Source organism: Polyodon spathula, chromosome 2 (genome assembly GCF_017654505.1).
Source record: "Polyodon spathula isolate WHYD16114869_AA chromosome 2, ASM1765450v1, whole genome shotgun sequence".
NCBI lineage: Eukaryota > Metazoa > Chordata > Actinopteri > Acipenseriformes > Polyodontidae > Polyodon > Polyodon spathula.
In genome coordinates, this window is record NC_054535.1 from 86,400,514 (window position 1) to 86,422,171 (window position 21,658).

General features: G+C 38.3%; 1 protein-coding gene across 4 annotated transcripts in view; it reads left to right on the top strand.

The window, feature by feature from the left end:
• LOC121302827 (colorectal mutant cancer protein) overlaps window positions 1–13,322 on the top strand; it is a 148,574-nt gene extending 135,252 nt beyond the window's left edge. For 2 of the 4 annotated variants that reach the window (XM_041233107.1, XM_041233111.1), the window contains exons 12-17: window positions 1,347–1,533; window positions 5,146–5,380; window positions 5,709–5,921; window positions 8,384–8,481; window positions 9,423–9,545; window positions 10,833–13,014. In XM_041233107.1, coding sequence (XP_041089041.1) covers window positions 1,347–1,533; window positions 5,146–5,380; window positions 5,709–5,921; window positions 8,384–8,481; window positions 9,423–9,545; window positions 10,833–11,013 — 1,037 coding nt within the window. In that variant the 3' untranslated portion in view covers window positions 11,014–13,014. Of the gene's footprint in view, window positions 1–1,346; window positions 1,534–5,145; window positions 5,381–5,708; window positions 5,922–8,383; window positions 8,482–9,422; window positions 9,546–10,832 lie in introns of all 4 variants that reach the window. The other 2 variants (XM_041233098.1, XM_041233090.1) reach the window with 2 other exon arrangements.
• Window positions 13,323–21,658: the final 8,336 nt, after the last annotated feature.

A 21,658-nucleotide genomic window follows, 5' to 3' on the forward strand; every position in this document is an offset into this window, starting at 1 on the left:
TAAGCTTGTATCCACCCGCAGAGCAATACTAGTACACTGACAGTTGTATTTAGGATCTTTCCTTTGGTTTCAGTGTGTTTTTAATCAGCAGATTTTGTTTTTGGATTTGTATCTTTTAGTTTCTTTTGACATTTACACAATACAACACCACAGTAAATGCATAGTTGCAATTCATTTATGGTACTTATATTGTATTTAATAGTTTATCAAACCTACACATTCTGGGATCCATTTTAATCATTTAAAGTGGCAGATCTTAATATCGCCGCCCTAAAATGTAGAAACCTTTTTTTTTTTTTTTCCCACATATCTAATTGCAATGCATTTTTATTGTATGTATTAAAGTTGACAACTGTGTCAATAAATCACCCCCATAGAACCTCCAGCAGGATTTATAGTTACAGCGGTGGCATTTAGACTCTCCACCAGTAAATTCAATAATAGACCACTCTGTCCTCAATATTATGATATATATATATATATATATATATATATATATATATATATATATATATATATATATATATATATATATAGTAAACGATCCTCGCACTCACGGAGTTCGTTACCCCTTTAAAATAGACCCAGGACACAGAAACGGAATTGCTTTAGCGCTGACGCGCACTTTTAATAAACATAAAACAAAACAGAAATAAACACCTAACTCCGTTTTGGAGCTCTCACTATACACCAGCCGATCCCTGACTCACACACAGGACGGCTAAGCCGTTTACCTGACAAACACCAAAACACAAACGGGCTTCTCTCAACACTCTCTTCAATACGACTGGACACACACGCAGTCGGGCTCTTCACTCAGCAGCCCCGATCAGTCTGGCTGCCTCTCTTAAATACCCTGCACCTGTCTCTAATTTATAATTACGACCAGGTGCAGAGGATTAACTAAATCATTAAACAATTAAAACAATTACAAAAACCCTTAGTCCATTCACCCACAAGTGCATTTTCACATGTTTAGCAGGGAAGGATTTTAACCCCCTCCCTGCTACCTTATAATATATATATATATATATATATATATATATATATATATATATATATATATATATATATATAATATATCGTTATAAAATATACTTTCTGTGTTTTGGAACACTAAAGCACTTCTGCTTTCTGAAACAAAACAAAAAAATGGTTGGTTGGTATGCAGTTGCCACAAAATGTTATAATATTTTGAGAACAATCTGCAACATGCCTGAGTTTGTTCTTTCCTTGGACAGGTTGTGCAACCCTCAAAATTATGGTATTCAAACATTTATTAAATCCACCTGTTTTTATTTTTCTCCATTTAGTGTATTAATTGTATGTGACTGTATTGTGTTAAGCAGGTGAGCAGACAGGTGATGAAAACATTACCCAGATGCTAAAGCGGGCGCACGACTGCAGGAAGACAGCTGAGAACGCTGCCAAAGCCCTCCTGATAAAACTGGACGGCAGCTGCGGAGGAGCATGTGCAGTGACAGGATGCAGCGCGCAACCCTGGGAGAGTCTGTCTTCAAACAGCCACACGAGGTCAGCTGCTCTGTCCTGAGACCAGGGTTGTTCACATAGTCATCTGTGGGCGTGTTTCAGTGTTCATCACTTGTAGAGGAAGCATATCTGTTGCTGGGATATTCACATTTACAATAAAAAAGTGGGAATTGGATATCTGCTTCATTTATTTACAAAATATAGATGCTTTCAGTTTATGAAAAGATGTGAAATGGTAGTGTTCAGATTTTGATCTTTTAGAAAAGCCAATGACGTGACAGATTTGAAATCTGAACGGTCCTGGTTTAAACTGCTTTGCCTGCCATGTCTACCACAATATGGCTGTGCTATTAGAGTTTCAGTCTTTTGTAAGAAGGCCATTGAAAGCATAACAAGATTTCTATCCAGATTGCAGCAGCTAAAAGATTCCCCTTGATCAAAACCCTTATCTCACTGCATGTTGTTGCACAGTATGGTCTTTTTGGCACTGGTACATTTAAATAAACTGATTGCTGTCATCGCCTCTCCTGCCAGGGCAGCGTGGTGACTTGCCAGCCATAGTAGGTTTGATGAAATATCAGGATTAGTTTGCACTTTAGAAAAGGGCATGCAAGTAGAAAATGGGATTGGAAATGTAAAAGATTCAGCCTACCAGGTGTTAATATTCAGGGGATGGTGAGTAATCCTGCAGTGAGGGAGCCTAGGTATTAGGACACAGAGTATACAATTGGACAATAAAAAGCTTCTTTTCTTTTTAACACAAGAAATATATATTGCAATTATCACAATACCAGAATCGTTTATTGTCTGGATTAATGCTGAATGACTTATACAGTAGGTAGAATAGTGTAACTGTATTTAATTTACCTTACAGTTCACAAATAGCCTTGCAGTTTAAAGATTGCATTTTCTTTTTCATACTGTCCTTTTAATGCCTGGCAAACAGGTTAGTCACAGTGGGCACTTTAACCATTATTTTAAGATTGGTGTTTATTTATTTGTTTAATTATTTTTTCTTTGAAAAATAAAATGCAGTTTGATACTCGTGAAACTAATCTCGACTTGTTGGTCAACCTAATAATAATTTCAAACAGTTCTATGCATTCCACATTTACTTCCATCAAAAAATAGAAAAAACTTTTTTCTAGTTTTGTCTACTTTATGCAGGTCTTGAAAATGTTTATAGTTAGATTTGTATACCACACTCATCAGAATTGTAGTAGCAGTTGGTTAGTTTTGGAACATTTGTTTATTCCTATGAGCCCCAAATCCTCCAGCAATATTCTCTTATTTGATATTGTAATTAGGATAAAGGTTTTGGAAATAGTTTGTTTTTCTGCCAGTGCAGTTTTTCCTGCGAGGCTAAATGTGAGAAATTTTTCCCAGAACGTTTTGCATTAATAAAATTACACAGTCAGGCAAATAGATGTATTTCTAGCATCGCCTTTATTTCCCTTCAAGGAACATGTGCCAGATTGCTGTGGTATTTATAAATGAAGAGGAAACAATTGCTTTGATCATGTGCAAACACATTGCAATTATCAAGCTGATCTTTCAGCTTCATCAACATTACGTCATCAGTTGCAATATATTTTGATTGCAAAAAATATATTTCATTGCACCACTACCTTTTTACTGTATCAAGATTAGCAGTATTTTGCATTTCACTTTTTCTCTTAATTGCTGGTGTTTTAAGATTTATTAACCCATCTCCCCCACTTTTGTTGATTTTGCTTTAGTAGTTGCTATGGCAGCTTTGCTGACTGCCTGCTTCAATGTCTTTCCTTTGTTTTAATTGATAGAAAAGTGTAATTGTTTTCAAATAAAGTAAAAACAAAGCAACATATAAAAGAAGCTTGTTCGATTTAGAAAGTTTTCTGATTATCTGTCAACTGGCAACGTCCCTTCTTAAAAGAGGTTATGATGTGTTGGAGAGTCTTTCCCCTCGTCCCCTCGCTGAGAAAGACAACCCTCCTGCTGTGACTGCATATGTCTTGAACTCCACAGTATTCACATCAGAGTTGTGAGTGCCTTTTCAGGGAGAAAACTCATGTCAATTGAGTGTGAAAAATGTACTCATACAGCGCTGAGCTCCACTCTAGCCTCTGAAAATCATAATCTCGACGAACAATTTAGAAAATACCTTTGAAAAGTCTATTTTTGTTTATATAAATTAAATACCAGCAAATATTGGTAAATGGGTAATTTAAAAAAAATAGAATACAGAATAATTGCACACACAGCAATACTTCATTATTTCACATATTTCTAAAGAAGATATTGTATTAAGTGAAATTAATAAAAACCTTTGTGCCTATGATCCATTGCTTAGTTTCCATTCTTGCATCTGTTATCTGTTGAAAGTGAGAGCTGATTTAGTGATCCTGTGTGCTTGACATAAAGCTCTCTAGTCCCCAGCTGATAACTGATAACACCCAGTGATCCAGACAGCCTCATAATGGACGACTTAGCCCTTCATGGACTGTTAATTAAAGAGTCCCTGTGGTGGGGTGCCCCGCCCCTGTGCGTATTTTTGTGTTTTATGTTGTCTGTGGTGTGCTAGTGTTGGTGTATATATTGGTGCATGGGATATAATGTGGGGCTATGTAGCACAAGTGTTGTTAAAATGTATATTTGTATTTAGGCACGGGGATTGCACAATCACTGCATGTGCAGGTTGGAAGTGGGTATTGGGATTGAAGCATGGGGAGCACAATCAGTTCATGTGCAGATGTACCGAGAGTCCAATTGAATGATTAGCAATCGAGTCTCGGTAGAGCTGCATAAAAGATGCAGTGTTTTACGCACTCAGGGATTGGGTGTTCGGTGAGTGGAGAACATGAGAGTGAGAGAAATATAACAATTGCTAGCGTCCTGGAAGACCAGCACGATACTTGTTTGTGTAGCGTTCGTCCACAGTTTGTTTGTCTGTCTGTTTGTTTTGACCACCGTGCTGTTTTGTTTATAAAAGCGTGTTTTGTTAAAACCTTTTATTTTGTTAATTAATTTATAATAAACGCGCTAGCAGAGCACTGCTCTGACCTCACATCCTGTGTGTTGTGAATTTACTGCCTGATTTGACGTCACCACAGAGTGATCCGTGACAGGCTCTTAAATGCAATAGCTTCTTAGATCATGCCTTTTGGAATGTAGACATTGATAATACTGAAAAGAGGCTATTTTAGTATTGAATGATCGTAGTTTTGCCTGAAAGAAAATGCACCTCTAATTGTACCTAGGGAAATTACTGGTGCTCTTTTCTGCCACTGTAAACATATATCTATGATTTAGATGCTGATAGAATCTGGCCACTTATTTAAAGAAGTTGAATGGAATATTGGAATTAACCAGTTCAACTAAGTAGAACCTTTTAGGCATTTACCGTACATCAGATATTTACTGTTTTAAGAGGGATTAGGCTTCTTTGTTTATTGTTAGTTTGATAAATGAATCATTTCACATCTTTCAGATTAAACCTGTTGAACTTTCTAGTGGGGGACCCAGTGTGTACTGGTGTGTCAGCAAGAGAAGAGGGAGCACAAATGACCCGCCCTTACTCCTGTGCATTGACTATACGATTACATGTGCTCTTTTAATCCTCTTCACATTCTTAAAGTCCAATCTAACACTCTTTTAAAATATTTTATCCTCCAGCACCACAAGCTCCACAGCTAGTAGCTGTGACACAGATTTCACAAAAGACGACGAGCAGAGGCTAAAGGACTACATCCAGCAGCTGAAGAATGACCGGGCAGCAGTCAAGCTGACCATGCTGGAGCTGGAGAGCATTCAAATCGACCCCCTGAGCTATGATGTCAAGCCTCGGGGCGACAGCCAGAGACTTGACTTGGAAAACGCAGTCCTCATGCAAGAGCTCATGGCAATGAAGGTACACTGCTAAATCAAGGACAGCGTTGCTAAGATCAGCAGAAGGATTGGCTACAGTGAAGGGGAGGGTGGTGTCATCAGACCTTTTCGATATGGTGCATCGGCTTCTTATGAAGTGGAAACGTGAATCACAGAGTCTAACACATAATAGTACAGGCAGGAGGTCAATATTTGTTTACAGTTGGCACTGTTTTAGGTTGCACCAAATAAAAACTGAAACCTGAACAGTACTTGAGCGTCAACAACCACTGTCTTAAATACGTTTCTGATAACACATGAATTCACAGTTTGACTCCCCCCCACCCCCACCCCCCGTTTGCTGTTGCCAGGAGGAGATGGCCGAGCTGAAGGCCCAACTCTACCTGCTGGAGAAGGAGAAGAAGGCTCTAGAGCTGAAGCTGAGCACGAGAGAGGCACAGGAGCAAGCCTACCTGGTGCACATCGAGCACCTCAAGTCTGAGGTGGAGGAGCACAAGGAGCAGCGAATGAGGTCCGTCAGCTCCACCAGCAGCAGTGGAGGTGGAAAAGACAAGCAGGGCAAGGTATGCGCGAGAGTGGGTAAAGATGATAATAATATACATTGTACTCGACTGGATTGAGACTGGACTGGTCGCTGCCCCTTTTAGACAGAGGGTCTTGCTGGTATTGTCATTGCCGTACAGGCAGAACACCATATGATATGGTATGCAGGTACAATTACCACACAACCTTGACATGAACAGCTGTCAGATCGAGGTCCAGATGAGGTCTCATTAATGACCTTAACCATGGGAAAACTGTGCTTTCCAAATGTGTAATCGGATACATATCGAATATAACGCAGAGTGTACATAAAAGGGCATTTGCATGTAGTGTGTAAGGAGTTCTGATTCCCCTGCATGTTCCTGTAAAGATGTTTTGTGCTTTGCTTATTTTTATCCTTTTGACCGGTTTCTGCACATCGACCCGTTCTGCACATTGTGTTTTCTGGGTATTGAGACTCGGTCTGTAAGGCTGCAGTAATGCAATATTGTCTCAGGTTTCATCTGTCTGAAACGCAAATAGCCATCCCCCCTCCTCCTTTTAGTCAGTCAATCGGTCTTGTCTGACGTGGTCATAAATCACTGGACTTTGAGCTAAATAAATAAATAAATAAATCTGATAGTTAACAGTATAAAAGAGAAAAATTGAGTTTCCAGCTCTACACCAGGAAGTTTGCAATAAGAATACCAGCACTCAGAAAATGACGAGTTATCAGATTATAGCATTCATAGTTAAGTGTCACATATCAAATCTAAACAGTCAGAACAGTATTACTTCTGTTGGAAATATATGTACCATTTAATTGCTTTTTAGGTCCAGTTTTAACAACCGAGTAACCCGTGACCATGAAGTTCAGTCTTTTGGTGCTAGAGAGGTCGACAGTAAAGAAAATCGTAGACCAGTGTGCCTTAACTTCAGTTCCAGGGATGATGGATAAACAATTCATTTTTGTTGTCATTTTGTTCATTTTAACCGATGGTCTTAACACTTTTTTTTTTTACTGGATTTCTGATAGAAAAGAGCTGCAGTTGAGAACATTTTATTTGACCTTTGCGCATGAATAATTCTTTAAAATGGAGAATGTTTTGAAATTGTTTTCTATTACCATTTTGAGGTACAGTATATGCAGCTCTGTATTGCTTCCTTGTGGTAGAGAGGTTGGTACAGCTGCATTTCACTTAGTTGATCTTATCAGTTATTGGCTCAGTGAAAAAAATGTGCGTTGCAGAAAGGACTCCCTCGATAGCTATGTCTTGGCAAAGGTTGATCCTGGAATTTAGCTTCTTATCCGCAGTTCAAATATGCAACCCTTGGGTCTGATGGAAAATGTTACAGGGCATTAAGCCAGCAGGTAATGCAGAGTTTATTCTGTACAGTTATTTAGCATACCAGAACCACATTATGTTATCCCCCTACTGTCTGTCAGTATAGTACCATCAGGATGCAGGTTCTGCACAGAACTGGTTTATTAATGGGTTTCAATGTCATGTAGCGAGACAGAATGATGTGTTATTTTGTAAAGTCTGGATTGTTATTTATTCTTCACACACAATGTAAATCATAAAACTTAATAGATTGTAGTCTGTGTACCATCCTCCCTCGTTAAACTGCTGCCGAAAGTGAATTGTGACGGTACTATACTATAATGGATTGTGACATTACCATACTACAGTGTTTACTGCTTCAGGAGCTTGAAATGCACACAAGGAATCATTTCATAAAAAGCAACATATTCCAGGGTTCTTGGTGCTTTTATGTAATCTGAAGAACGTTTCCATTGGGCTGTGAATTGACTCCAGTTACACTGGCTTCATCTGTGAGACATATCAGGCTGTGCTAGCATTACTGGAATTTAAAATCCATACTAATGTATTACTAGACACTGTTGCAAGGTGAATCTCTTTTTCAGATCAATGGGATGCCCTTTTTACAATGTGGGAAGTATAATATGCATGGCAAGGTTCTGCCATGCAGAGCTACGCAGTCCCAAAATACTAAAGTTCTGCTTTTCATTGCAGTGGCACAGAACATAAGAACATAAGAAAGTTTACAAACGAGAGAAGGCCATTCGGCGCATCTTGCTCATTTGGTTTTTAGTAGCTTATTGATCCCAGAATCTCATCAAGCAGCTCTGTAAAAAAGTGCCTCGTGTTTTCTGTTCATAGTTGTGACATTTCAGAGAGCAAACAAATTCCTGACCTGTTTCAATGTGACCTGCTTCCTAATTCATAAAGCTGGGGAGGGTGGTAAAAAGTTGTCAAGAGCCGCAGAAAACTGATTTTATTTGCAATGTAAGTCTTACATATGTTTCAACAGCTGTTTCATGGGCAAAGTGTCCCTTATTCCTGCAGCAGAGTAAAAGTTAATGCTTAATTTGCCATTGCCGTAGTTAAGCGTATGTGCTGCGTGTGGAGCACGCTGGCAGTTAAGCTCCCAGTGGAGAGAGAAGTTTGTGTCATCACTGTAGTTTTTTACTTTACAGGATTCTGGAGATGGGGGGACACCTGCTGTAGCACTTTCCGATCTAAGAACCCTTAATGACAGTGATCTGGCAGCAGAGCTTGCAAATGCACTCAGACGGTAAGCAGCATATTAAACAACTTTTGAATTTTAGAGTACATTTTCAGTGTTGGCTTGTTTTTGTTGCCTTTGTAACTGATAGCGGGAGACATGTGCTTAGTAACGAGAAAATACATGTCCCCTAATTGTGTACTACTGGGTTGTCCCCAAGGAAAGTGGACTAAACAAATAAAAAATGTAAAACTCAATTTGCTGAATTTACCATACTTCCCAGGTTTCAAAGCATGTCGGTCATTAGGGTAAGCAACTGGTTGCTTACTGACAAGTAAGAAGGTGTTGTAATAGACTCATTGTTACCAGCAATCAGACAGTGCAGGGACACAGCCAGAAGTTTAGAGCACAAACAAACTATGCGCGAACATAGTTAACTCTAACCAATACTTTAAATGCAGTACAGAAACCAGGACCAGAAGACACAATTGGAAATTAATTGGAGAGATACAGATGGAAGGCGCTACTTCTTCACAAAGAGAGTAGTGAGGGTATTTAATGGGCTACCTGGTCATGTTGTCGAGTCAGAATTATTTGGATCCTTTAAGACCAAATTCGACAAAGTTTTGAAATCAATCAGCTACTAGGAACTGAAACAGCTTAGATGGGCTGAATGACCTCTCATTTGTAAAATGCTATGTTCCAACAATACGGCTAATTCCTTGTTTTCCTTGTGTTTCCCTTCTGTGTATTAACATTTCAATAATCTTTCCATGTTTGTTTTATAAAAATGTAAATAAGTGGTCTGAACCAAATTAAATCAATTATGTTTTATGAATAACTAGTGGTTTTATAACCCTAGGTGATGGTGAGCAGTGGAAAAGGCTGCTGTTAATTGAGTTGTTAGATGGCCATGCATTTTACTCTGTAGACACTCACACAATCAGGCTTTACTTCTTTTTTTTTTATGAAGATATTGTTATAAAGAGATCATGTCTGTGATTCTGTAGAGAGAAGAAACTTAAGAGTCGAGCCCAGGAGTTGGTGGCCGCTTTGGAAAGACTCACAAAAAGCAGCGAGGTGCGGCACCAGCAGTCTGCAGAGTTTGTCAACGACCTGAAAAGGGCCAACAGGTAAGAGCTGCACTGCCTTACACAAGGCCTTTAATGTTAATGCAGATCAGAAGAGGTGACTGGGACTAGGACTTCATGATGTTGGGTTAATGCATATCAGAGAAGTGTCACAATGTAAGTTCTCAGGAGAGACTGACTGCTTACAAGAGTTGGCGCCTCTGTCCTGAAACTGAAACCAGAACACGTTACAAAGGCCCTTTAGCAAAACCCACTGGTATCCTAGACTGCATTCAAATGTCTGGTATTGTTAGACGCAGATATATTGAGAGATCAGCAGTTTTAGGAATCTAATTTGGACCCTGCTTTTCAGTTCAACTTGGTGTAACCTCACGTTTATTTTTTTTTTTTTTTGTACACTTATTTCACATTGTTTGTTAAAACATTACCTAAAAAATTAGTTGGTTTTAGGGTTTATTGAAACAGTAACAGCCGCCCATGTGGCACAACATACTGGTAAGGCATTGGTCAAGTTTTTCTTATATTCAAAATGTATTGCTAATAGCAGGTTACCTTCCGGAGCCTGAGCTCAATCAAGCTGTAACAATGTGTAAACACAGATGTGACTGTCCTACATGCATAGCTGTAGGTTGGGTATAATCCAAGCTGTTCTACAAGAAGAGAGAATGGTATTACTTGTATTATTTTTATTAAGTATGGGGGAACCAGTATCTTATGACCCCCCCCCCACACACACACACACACACACACACACACAATAAATGTGTGGCTTTATAGTAACTGCAGGAAATCATTTTGTTCAAGATTTTGATAGTCTAGCCTAGTGAAATAAAATGTACCATACAGAAGTGGTTATTTTTCAAATACCACATGTATATATTTTTTATTGTCCCACACTGACATATATTCAGTGTCTTGGGGAGCCCCCTAGTGTTTAACATGTGAAGCTGACACTTTACTGTTAAAGAGCATCTGTTTTCATTCAGTTGTTGAATCCCTTTAAATTGTGCACTGCTGTATAACATAACCTGTATATTTTATATACATGCTTTACCAATAAGGTCTTACTAAATAGAAAGCCAGCTCATTCTGTTTGAGAAACCATAAGTAAAGGAGGACTGATAACTCTGGGCACACTTTTGCAGTTTCGTGCAATAAATTACTCTCTGATAACACAATAATACACGAGCACAGCAGAGAACACTAAAAACAGCATGTATCAAGTAAGCCTGTATTATGTTTGATCAAAGGGACTCAACCCTCTAAAGCAGCAAAGCTGTTTGATATTTCTTCCTTTATGACAAACGGGCATGTCGTTTCTCTTTCCAGCAACCTGGTTGCAGCCTATGAGAAAGCAAAGAAGAAACACCAAAACAAACTGAAAAAACTGGAGTCTCAGATGATGGCCATGGTGGAGAGACACGAGACGCAAGTGAGGATGTTGAAACAGAGGATAGCACTGCTGGAAGAGGAGAACTCCAGGCCTCACACCAATGAAACCTCTCTTTAAGAAGAGATCATTGGCTCCCATAAAGATGCCCCAGTGAGAGAAACTCACGCACTGCTTTTAAAGACCTGTAACACGGACACCTTGAGATCGTCTCAGCTGGCAGTCATTTCTGAGCAAATGCATACTTTACCATGCAGTCCTTTAAGGCACATACATATAGCATTGTAGTATATCAGCTGATGCTGCAACAATCCACTGTCATCGAACTTCAATCCTTGGAGAGCTTCACACTTGAAACAGCACACACCCTTCTTCAACACTCGTGGATAAAGACAAAAGCAATCGCCTCTTACAAGGTAGTTCGATTCTGTTCCACTTCGACCAGCAGCTAATTAAATTATCACGACAAAAAAAACATTATGCTTGCAAAGCATTACCACAAAAAGTGCCATTGAATGTATTGCAGTACCTGTCAGACTTTTATACTGTGCATCAAACATTTTACTAGCTGCCATTGACCATTTGGTTTCTGTTAGTCAAACTGTCTTAAGTTTTTGTTTCAAGATCATTTACAGTATTCTTTTTTGCGACCACTGTTTAAGGTTGATAGTAGACACCCCTATAGGGTTGTTTTAGGGCATGTTTACCCAGATACATAACTCAAAATCTAAGAGATCCTTAGTCATTTAACTGCCTTTGTAAACCCAGTCTGCTCCATTACAGTGTTAGGACCTACAGTCAGTGTTTACATGCTTGCAGTCAAAATATACAGCTTTTCTGAATAACTGGATTTCATGTGCATTGGCATTTGTATAGTTTTTTCTTTTTTTTTTTATGTCTCAAAATGTTATTCAGATACCCATATGAAATTCCCTACTTCCCGTTGACTTTGACCATATAGTACAGTATAACACTTACACTGGTTACAACAGACCCAGCTGAAATGAAAGTTGTCCATTACTGAAGTAAATCTTCTAATATCCTAAATAAGCAGCAAAATAGTCTACCTTGCACAACCATATCTTTTTGCACACATGGACAACATAAAAATACATGTGGACAAAGCATTATTATTCAGAATACTGATGTTCAGAATATATTCCACATAGAATAAATGATATTGTTCCTGTTCTGCATTAGTCATCAAATTACAGCAAAATGTGTTGCAGTTTTGTTTTTAAGTACTTGTCTATTCCAAGGTACCAGTATTGGTACTTGATCCACTATGGAAATCCCCAGGTTTGACTGTGATTTCATTTTCAGAAAAGAACAAATACCAGACTTCTGCACTTTAACTGGTCTGAAAACTGATAAGATTCGTTATTTAATTTAATATTTAAGAATGTCGAAACTCTTAATTTGCACGGATATTCTACTGCTGTGGAAACAGGTCTCTGTCAACACTTCCAGTGATTTAAATAATGGATTTAATTTGGGTTTAATATAATATGAAAGTTGTAAGCACATTAGGGGGCTGTGATACAATACACTGAGCAGACTGTTACAGATTACCATTTCACTTCAGTCACCACTGACAGATGGAGCCATTCCATTCTCTAATGATTAAGGATGCCTTTTTACTTCAGTAATTACATGATTGTGTAAAAATGTACATGCACCAGTTTGAATGTACAGCTATATTGTAAGCACATGTTCATAGTTTGGCTTTTTAGAGGTGTAATACTGCAGCGCCAAGGAACATCATTTCATAAACTGTTAAAATTAATGGATCCAAGATACCATTCCAGAACAAGTAGACAGCGGTATTGTTTTAAGGGTATTTCTGGTTATCTCCTATTGTCTTCCTATTGTTTGTGTTTCTGTAGTAGCTGTAAAATGGTTAATCGATTTTATACAGAATTGTAAAAACAAAAAAACAAAAAAAACCTCTGCATTTATTTATGAGACATTTAAAATGCCTTTATTTTACAAAAAGGTCTTATATCCAGAATAAATACTTTTATTGGCACACATGTCTGTCATCTTTTATGTATATTTGTATATAAATAAACTAAACAAAAACCACAAGCCTTAAACGACTTTAAAGTCTGCAAGAGGCCTGGTCTTTTTCTGTGCATCGTGAAGTGGTGTCATTCCAAATCCTCAATTATTGCGTGCTGGTATGCCAGATTTTGATTACAAAACTCATGCATAGTGGTAACAGGATTCAATTTTTAAATCACGTTTCAGCTCAGTCCCAACAGTTTGCAAGATATGTGCCCCCGATATTGGGGGAATTACAGCTACCATTAAAAGGACACCGTTATTATTAGGCTTCATCATCTCACTTCAGAAAATCTGCATTTTGACACCAAGACTGTTACCAGTGCTCCATTTTTGTGCCCTCTGTGTACACAAGAGTTTCTAACACCAGTCAGTTTACTGTCTGTTCTTGTGCACTTACATTCTCGTCTGAATTTGTTTATTCAACAAGATGAACATTCCAGCAGAGGATAAGTGCACCAGGTGCATTCAGAGGGAGCAGTAAAAAACCGCAGCTCAAGACCGCTCAAGTGTATTTGGTGCTCATTTTTCTAAGAGGCACTGGGAATTAGGACACAATCCTTTAGAGGTAAGAGCAGGACTAAGCCTGTGCTCCTCTACATCCTCCTCTTCATCATCTGGTTCGGAGAGCTCCACCAAGGAATGCACCCTCTTCAAGCCTGGTTAAACCACAGGGTCCGGCGCCCTGTCGTAGAGCGCCACCACTTACTCATAGTGTCTCGTCACTGTATGGAGGCTCTTGTGGTGGGAACAACCAGATCATCTGTGTTTGGACACAGCTCTAGGCTGTGTCACAAGGTGAAAGGTGATTATCAATGAGTCTAACCTGGGTTGGAGTACAGGGAGTGTGGGAACCCCCATGGGAGGGTCTCCACATAAATGTTTTGGATCTGCAGGCAGTTAATGTGTCCCTGTAGCATTTTTTCTGAGAGATACAAGGGAGACCTGTGTTGATCCGTACACTGTGGTGGCTTACACCAGGGGGTCTCCAGTCTTTCGGTCTCAATCTGGGAGAGGTTGGGGTGTGCATAGATAGATTTCTTTGCGTCCCAGTAGTACACCCATTGTCCGGGTCATCTGGCAAAAGTCAATGAGGCGCTTCAGAATACCAGAGCAGCGTACTCAACTCTGGCCCTCAATCTATTCCAGTCCTGGTCTTTGAAGTAACTTACAAAAAAATAGATGGTGATTAAGTAGATTCAAGAAAATGCAGAGTCCTTTTCTTCAATCAGTTGCCAGGTTTATTGAAATATGCAGGGAGTCTGGTCCCAGGTACAGGACAAACAGAATACTCAACATTACAATGTTTGCATGACATTAAATACCCTTCTGTATAGATGGTCCACCTCCCCTTTCTCTGACACTTAACCAATGGTCAAGGTAATTTAATTGATTGTGTGAGTGTGTCTGTGTGTGTAGTCTAGTGTGACAACCTCTGAACTCAGTGCATTCTTCACACTCCTGGAGACAAAAGGACCATACATCTGCCTTTTGTTATCTTCTTGTGACCCCCTTTGATCCTAGTGGCATTATCTCTTTCGATCTCTGTTAAGTTTTTAGAGCCTGTTCCGTTCTAGTCCACAGCATTGTTATCTCGTTAACTTGCAGTCAATGTTGGGCAAGAGCTTGTAGACGCAACATCTGTATCAATGGTTAGCAGTACATGCAATTTGAACCAAACAGTCTGCTAGCTGCAATATTAGTTTTCAGAAAAGAACACCAGGATAGCTCTGCCAGTCCACATGCGTAGCAAACTGCTAATCAATTCTCGATCCATGTTTTCCAACAGTCTTCATTCCAATCAGGTCTTAAATTAGTTAATTGCCTCTTAGCAATTTCAATTAACTACATTAGAATCTGCTTGGAGTAATAACCTCCACATTTAAGGTCAACCTGGCAACTATCTCAGCTTGCCACATTACAACTGACCCAGTCTCCCCAGGAGCACACTTCCTGGCGGGACAAGTTTTGAAGGGTGCTTGGAGGTTAAAGACCCCTTACAAAAGGACCCTGTCCCTCGCTGGCGACTTAATGTAGTGCTGGATGCGTTTACAAAACCTCCATTTGAGCGCCTACATTCAGCAGAGCTGATGCTTTCCTGCTTGCCATTACCTCTGCTTTTTTAACACTGGTTCCCTGAAATATAAATGTAAATGAAATATAAATTAACCTTTAAGGTTGCTGCATTTACTCCAAAGTAGCAGGCCTGAAAGGCCTGACTGGGGCGGAGACGTCATCTGACACAAACGGGGCTCTGAAAGGAGCAGCTTTGATATAAGTGCTCAGGTAATTTGGGCTAGATGGGATTATATCCCATTAGGTAATGGTTACATTTCTATTTTAGGGAACCAGGGTTATGATAATAACCTAACATTTTCTAATCCATTACTGTGCGTCGCTGTAGCCAGAGACTAAATCAACCCAGTGTTTGTTCCTTGCTTCCCACTAGGATAAACGGGCAATAATATAGCACTTTTGGTAATTATAAATCAAAACTAAATTTATGAAATATATTCTATTGATTAATGCTGCACTATTCAAAACAGGCCAGACAAGATATTTTCCCCAGTATTTAGTAAGGCTCAGGCTGAAAAGGTTTTCTAATACAGTGCATGTACAGTATTTAAATGACAGTATTTAAATTTAAAAACAGACCACAATTTTGGAAATTTGCTGCTTGAAACTCTGACTTTTCCTGTTAATTTACATTACAGAATAATTACTTTTGATAAATGTACTGTAAAGTTTTAAGTGATGCTTTAAAAACAACAAGCAAAACCTTGAACTGCTCTACATCTCTTCCATATGTATTGATGTTTCTAAATTTGTTATAAAAATATGTTGACTAAACATACATAGAATATTGTTTCGAAAGGCACAGGCATCCCTTTATAGTCTTAAAAAGATAGCATCTTTGTGTATCTGTGTTGCATACATTCAGCAACTTGCCACTACTTAAACGATAGTACCTATCAATGAAGGCTCTGCTGTGTGACAGTTGACAGCGACTGGAGTTATGTTTCTTCTGGAGCCAAAGAGAATACAGAGAGCTGGGAAAGACAGAACAAAAAAGCACTCCTTCTGAGCATATAAAAATGTTACGAAAAAATATGACTTCTGGGCTGCTACGGAAAGTCTAGCTGGATATCCAGTTACACTTTGCGCGTCAAGGCAACAAAGGTTATGAACACAATTCCAGATGGCATACACTATGCCAGCCTGTCTTTCAATGAGGCAACTAAAAACCACTCAGTCCACCAGGAAAGAAACAAAGAACAAAACAGAGGTTTTATGTTGGAAAACCCTACTGACTCACTCTGCCCAATAAAGTTGCTTATAAAGTACTGGACTAAACTGCCACACGATACCCCATCCCTGCCTTGACAAGGGACACATCTGGTATACCAAAGAATCACTTGGTGTTAACTATCTGGCTTCAATGCGCTCACACGTTTGAAAAGAGGCTAATTTACCCAGGATTTACATCAATGACTGCCTCAGGCACAGCAGTTCAAATGCTAACGGAAGCTGGTCTCGTAACTATAGAAATTATGGCTGTGGCTGGGCATAGGTCGGAGTCTTCGATCAAAAGCTACTGGCACCCAACTCTCAAGCTGTGAAAAGTCTGGAGCATCCTACTCACTGCAACAGAAGATAAAGAAAATTAACTTCAACCTCCTCCTGTCAAAAGATCAACCACAAATGAAAATATCACATCAGCAGCAACAGCTCCATCTGCTGGACAAATATACATAAATACATACATGTTGAAATAATACATGACAACATCCAGTCCAATATCTACAAAGCCCAAACAAGAAACTATTATTAAAGCACCAAAAAAAAAAATATTATACAAAACGGTTTAAAATCAAATGTTCTATTGTTAAGCTAACACTTTTAGTTATTGTGGAACTATTTTTTATTGCTTAAATATACGATAGGGCGTGTTATCGTGAGATAAGAACTGATGATATCTCATGATAACATAGAGACCCTTGCTATTATTAAATGGGTCTATGAGTGTGTTGCTGTTGGTAAATAAAGGGGACACAGCGAGGTGATCTGTTCCTTTGGTTAACTGTAAACCAGAACAAGGAGACCCGTATTGTGCACTTGTGTTATGATTAAACTGTATTTGCACCACAAGCACTATAGCACTCACTGCGGACTGGTGATCACGTTTGTGTTAACTGTGGGTGTTTAAATACTTGGACTATTATTTCAGGGTAACCCCATGTATTAAACAGAGCAATACGGAAACACTGTGTATTCTCTGTTGTCATTATTGTTTACTGTGTCATCAGACTTTGGATTACAAAATAAAGCTCCATTTCACCAGTACTTTTAGTCTGTCATTGCCTTGAGCACTGCCAACCACTGCCACAGTGCTTCTATAATAGCTGCTTCTTTAGGTTTTTGTAGATAGTGAACTGGATGTTGCCATGCAGTGTTTCAACATATATCTATGTATGGGTTTTGTCCAGTACACAGAGCTGCTGCTGTGACATTTTCATTTGTGGTTGCTCGTTTGACAGGAGGTTGAAATTTTCTTTATCTTCTGTTGCAGTGAGTAGGTTGCGCCAGACTTTTCTCTGCTTTAGAGTTGAATGCCATTAGCTTTTGGTGACATTGGTTTTAAATCACTATCAGTGTTCTTTTCAGTTAGCCAATCATAGTCCATTTTGTCTGGTGCTTGGTGTTTTGTTCAGTTGTATTAATTTCTAGGTTGTCTAACTCTGCTTCATTTACCTCAATATAGCGAGACGTTGACTTTTTTTTTTTTTTTTCATTGTTTTCAGCTGCAGAACTTTTGTAGTTACTCGAGTGGTTTTGTTTACTCAAGTGCAGTTACAGTTGGCAGATTAATTTTGTTTACCGTGATGAGGCTGCTTTGGAGAAAAAAGTTCCACACTGTTGTGTTATTACCAGATATCCAATGGCTAGGGAGAAGGTCTCAGCCAATCAGAATCTAGTATTGTCACCAATTATTTCTACCCATTTAATAAGTTCTAGGAGAGTGAAATAGAAAATGTTTATGAAAATGTACAAGGGTAGGAATGAAATCAGCACTTGAACAAAACAAGTGCAAGGCTTACATAATACTTACATTACATAAAAATGAGTTAACTGCAAAGTAACAAATACAAAGGGAAAAGGAGAAATTACTCAACAGTTACACTGTAGTTATGGTAATATAAACGTTGGAAGGCTGTGTGGTTATTACCTAAAAATGAAACAATTCTGGTAAAATTGACCAAAAAGTAGATAAAATAAAAATAAAGAAATAAATAAAAGGAAGCTGGAGTTTTAGAAATATTCTTGATTTTATAAATGATTATGGTAATTGGTGTTATATTGATCAAACACAGTGATGGCTCTGAATACTACTACCATGTAAATTGGTTTAAAGAATGGGACTGTGTGTGTGTGTGTCTATATATATATATATATATATATATATATATATATATATATATATATATATATATAAAAAAAAAAAAATTACACACACACACACACACACACACACACACACACTTTAAAAAAGTTAACAGTGCATGTAGGTCTCTAGTTTATTTTAGTAAAGCTAAAAATTTTAGGTTTGTTCCTACTAGAGGTCTACATGGGTAGAAGATCCGGAACTGGGTACCTAGCATGAAAAAGACACCGTGTTTAAATTGTCAAGCCAAGCGTTTTAAGCTTTTTAGAATAAGACTACTTTTGTATTCTGCCCCCTCCCCAATATAAGAGCACTGTGTACTTCAAAACATAACTCCCTTGAAAATAGCTTTGCATACTTTTCAAAGCATTTGATAAAATGCTTTCTGACAGATCTTCCAGTTTTTAAAATTTCTATGCACTTTTATAACTCTATACCGTTAATAGAAGTTTTAGGGAAAAGGGAATGGAAAAAAATATGAAAAACAACTTGCCCATCTAGTATTCTTGTGGTATTCATAAACCAGTTACTTTAGTTTCATGATGACAGATAAATGTGTACAATACCTGCAGTAAACATTTACACTTAGTTATTAATTGTGCCAAATCCACAATAAAGCATGAAATACTAGAGAAGTTAAACAGCCATACACCATTTTAGTAAAATAATAAACTACTAACTAAAAGCACACAACATACTAAATTAAATTGGAATCAAAATGGTAACACAAATCACAATAATGCATGCAATCATTTCCACAAAAAAAAGCCTTTATTGACCAACATTGGAATGAGATCCAGAAAAGACCAGGGGCCTACAGCACAAAAGTAGTTTAAAAAAGCCAGGTTTAGTTTAAGTTATCTGGTTTGAGTTAACAGAATATAACTTAGCAGGCTAACTCTGTTGCAAGAACATAGACCGAGTTTAAATTAATTTAGATAACTCAAGCCAGGTTAGTGTTTCTATCTATGCGCATGGAACCAACTGTTTGAGTGCGTTGTCATGGTAATCTTTATTAACGGTCATCTGAAAAAAATTGAGAAAGTGTAAGGGAGACACTTTTTTTTCTGCTTCCGAGCAACACATTTTAGTTTCAACGTATGATAATATTAAAAAATTAACAAAATAAGAAATAATAAAAAAAAAACACTATAGCGCTGTATTTTGATTAATGAAAAATAAAAGATGTACTATATAGATGTTTTTGCCTTATTTATATGGACAGTGCAAGGTACACTTGCCTTATAGCTCTACATATCGTTACCTTAAGATTTTCGTATACAAAAATGTTCCACAGGCCAGAAATCTTTGACCTATGCAAAGTACCTGTATATGGGTACGGGCACTGCTCCGTCGGGATGGTTGCTCAAGGGAGGGTCTTAGGAGATCCGCCAGATACAGGATACTATCCCTAGAGAAGCAGTATCGCTCGTACAGGGTGGAGTCTAGATTATTAGTTGGATCCTGGCGATCACTGAACACCCTCCCCCCACAAAAAGCTTTTCTTCTAATTACAGCACCAACATCTACCACTATCGGTATAAAAAGATGACACCACTTTTTTTTTTTCCCCAGTGTTAAGAGTCAGGATTAATCTTAGTTATCCTGCTCCGAAGCAGGTTTACTTAAGTGCAATATGTTACCATGGTTTTAAGCCTGAGTTATCTTGTTTTGTGCAACAGACTAAGCCTGACTTTCACAATTAAACCTGGAAGTTATTAGGGTAACTCTTTAAACCACCTTTGTGCAACAGGCCCCTGGTTCATTAACTTTATGGCTGCAGTATTAACGATCTCGCAATGTGTGTCATTACCATTCTGAGCAGTAATGCTGTCTTTACACCCACTAAAGTAAGGGTTTGTCAAAAAAAGCTGGTTCATTCTGATCAAGTCATTTGCTTAACAAATGATTAATAACCTTCTGAATATAATAATCATGAAATCTCCACCTGCTGAAATATGTAAAACCTTCAAAAATCTGTGTGCCTGCCTATTACTAGTGCATCAACATACACCTGTAATTCAGAGGTTAGCAACTGAGGATTATTTTAGTTTTATATGATAAAATCAAATACTTATGTACTTATATCATATAATATATATATAGCCTGTGGCCATCTATATATATACCCCGGTTAATATATATATATATATATATATATATATATATATATATATATTATATATATATATATATATATGACACACAGCCTTGTAAAAGTATTCAGACCCCTGACCAACTCTCTCATATTACTGAATTACAAATGGTACATTGAAATTTTGTTCTGTTTGATGTTTTATTTTTAAACACTAAAACTCAGAATCAATTATTGTAAGGTGACATTGGTTTTATGTTGGGAAATATTTAAGAAAAATAAAAAAACTGAAATATCTTGCTTGCATAAGTATTCAACCCCTGTGCTGTGGAAGCTCCCAGTTTGCACCGATGAAAGAAATTGCCCTAACGAGGACACAATTACCTTACCATTGGCCTCCACCTGTGAACCATTAAAGTTGCTGTCACATTTTCTGGATAAAAACCCCACTGTTGAAGGATCATTGGTAAGGCTGTGAATCTGAAGGAAAATGAAGACCAAAGAGCATTCTACAGAAGTTAGAGATAAAGTAATACAAATGCATAGATTAGGGAAAGGGTACAAAATAATATCCAAGTGTTTGGATATCCCAGTGAGCACAGTTGAATCAATAATCAGGAAGTAGAAGCTGCATCACACCACCCAGGAACTGCCAAGAAAAGGCCGTCCCTCAAAACTCAGCGCTCAAACAAGGAGGAGACTTGTTAGAGAAGCCACAGAGAGGCCAACAATCACTTTGAAGGAGCTATAGAGTTCAGTGGCTGGGAGTGGAGTAATGGTGCACAAGTCAACCATATCAAGAGCTCTGCATAACACTGGCCTGTATGGGAGGGTGGCAAGAAAGAAGCCGTTACTCAAAAAGTACCATCTGAAAGCACGTCTGGAGTTTACCAGAAAGCATGAGAGTGACCCAGCTGTGATGTGGGAAAAGGTTAAGTGGTCAGATGAGACCAAGATAGAGCTTTTTGGCCAAAACTCAAAGCGCTATGTGTGGTGCAAACCTAACACTGCCCATGCCTCAAGACACACCATCCCTACAGTGAAGTATGGTGGTGGCAGCATCATGCTGTGGGGATGCTTCTCATCAGCAGGGACTGGGCATCTTGTTACAATTGAAGGAAGAATGGATGGAGCAAAATACAGGAAAATACTGCAAGAAAATC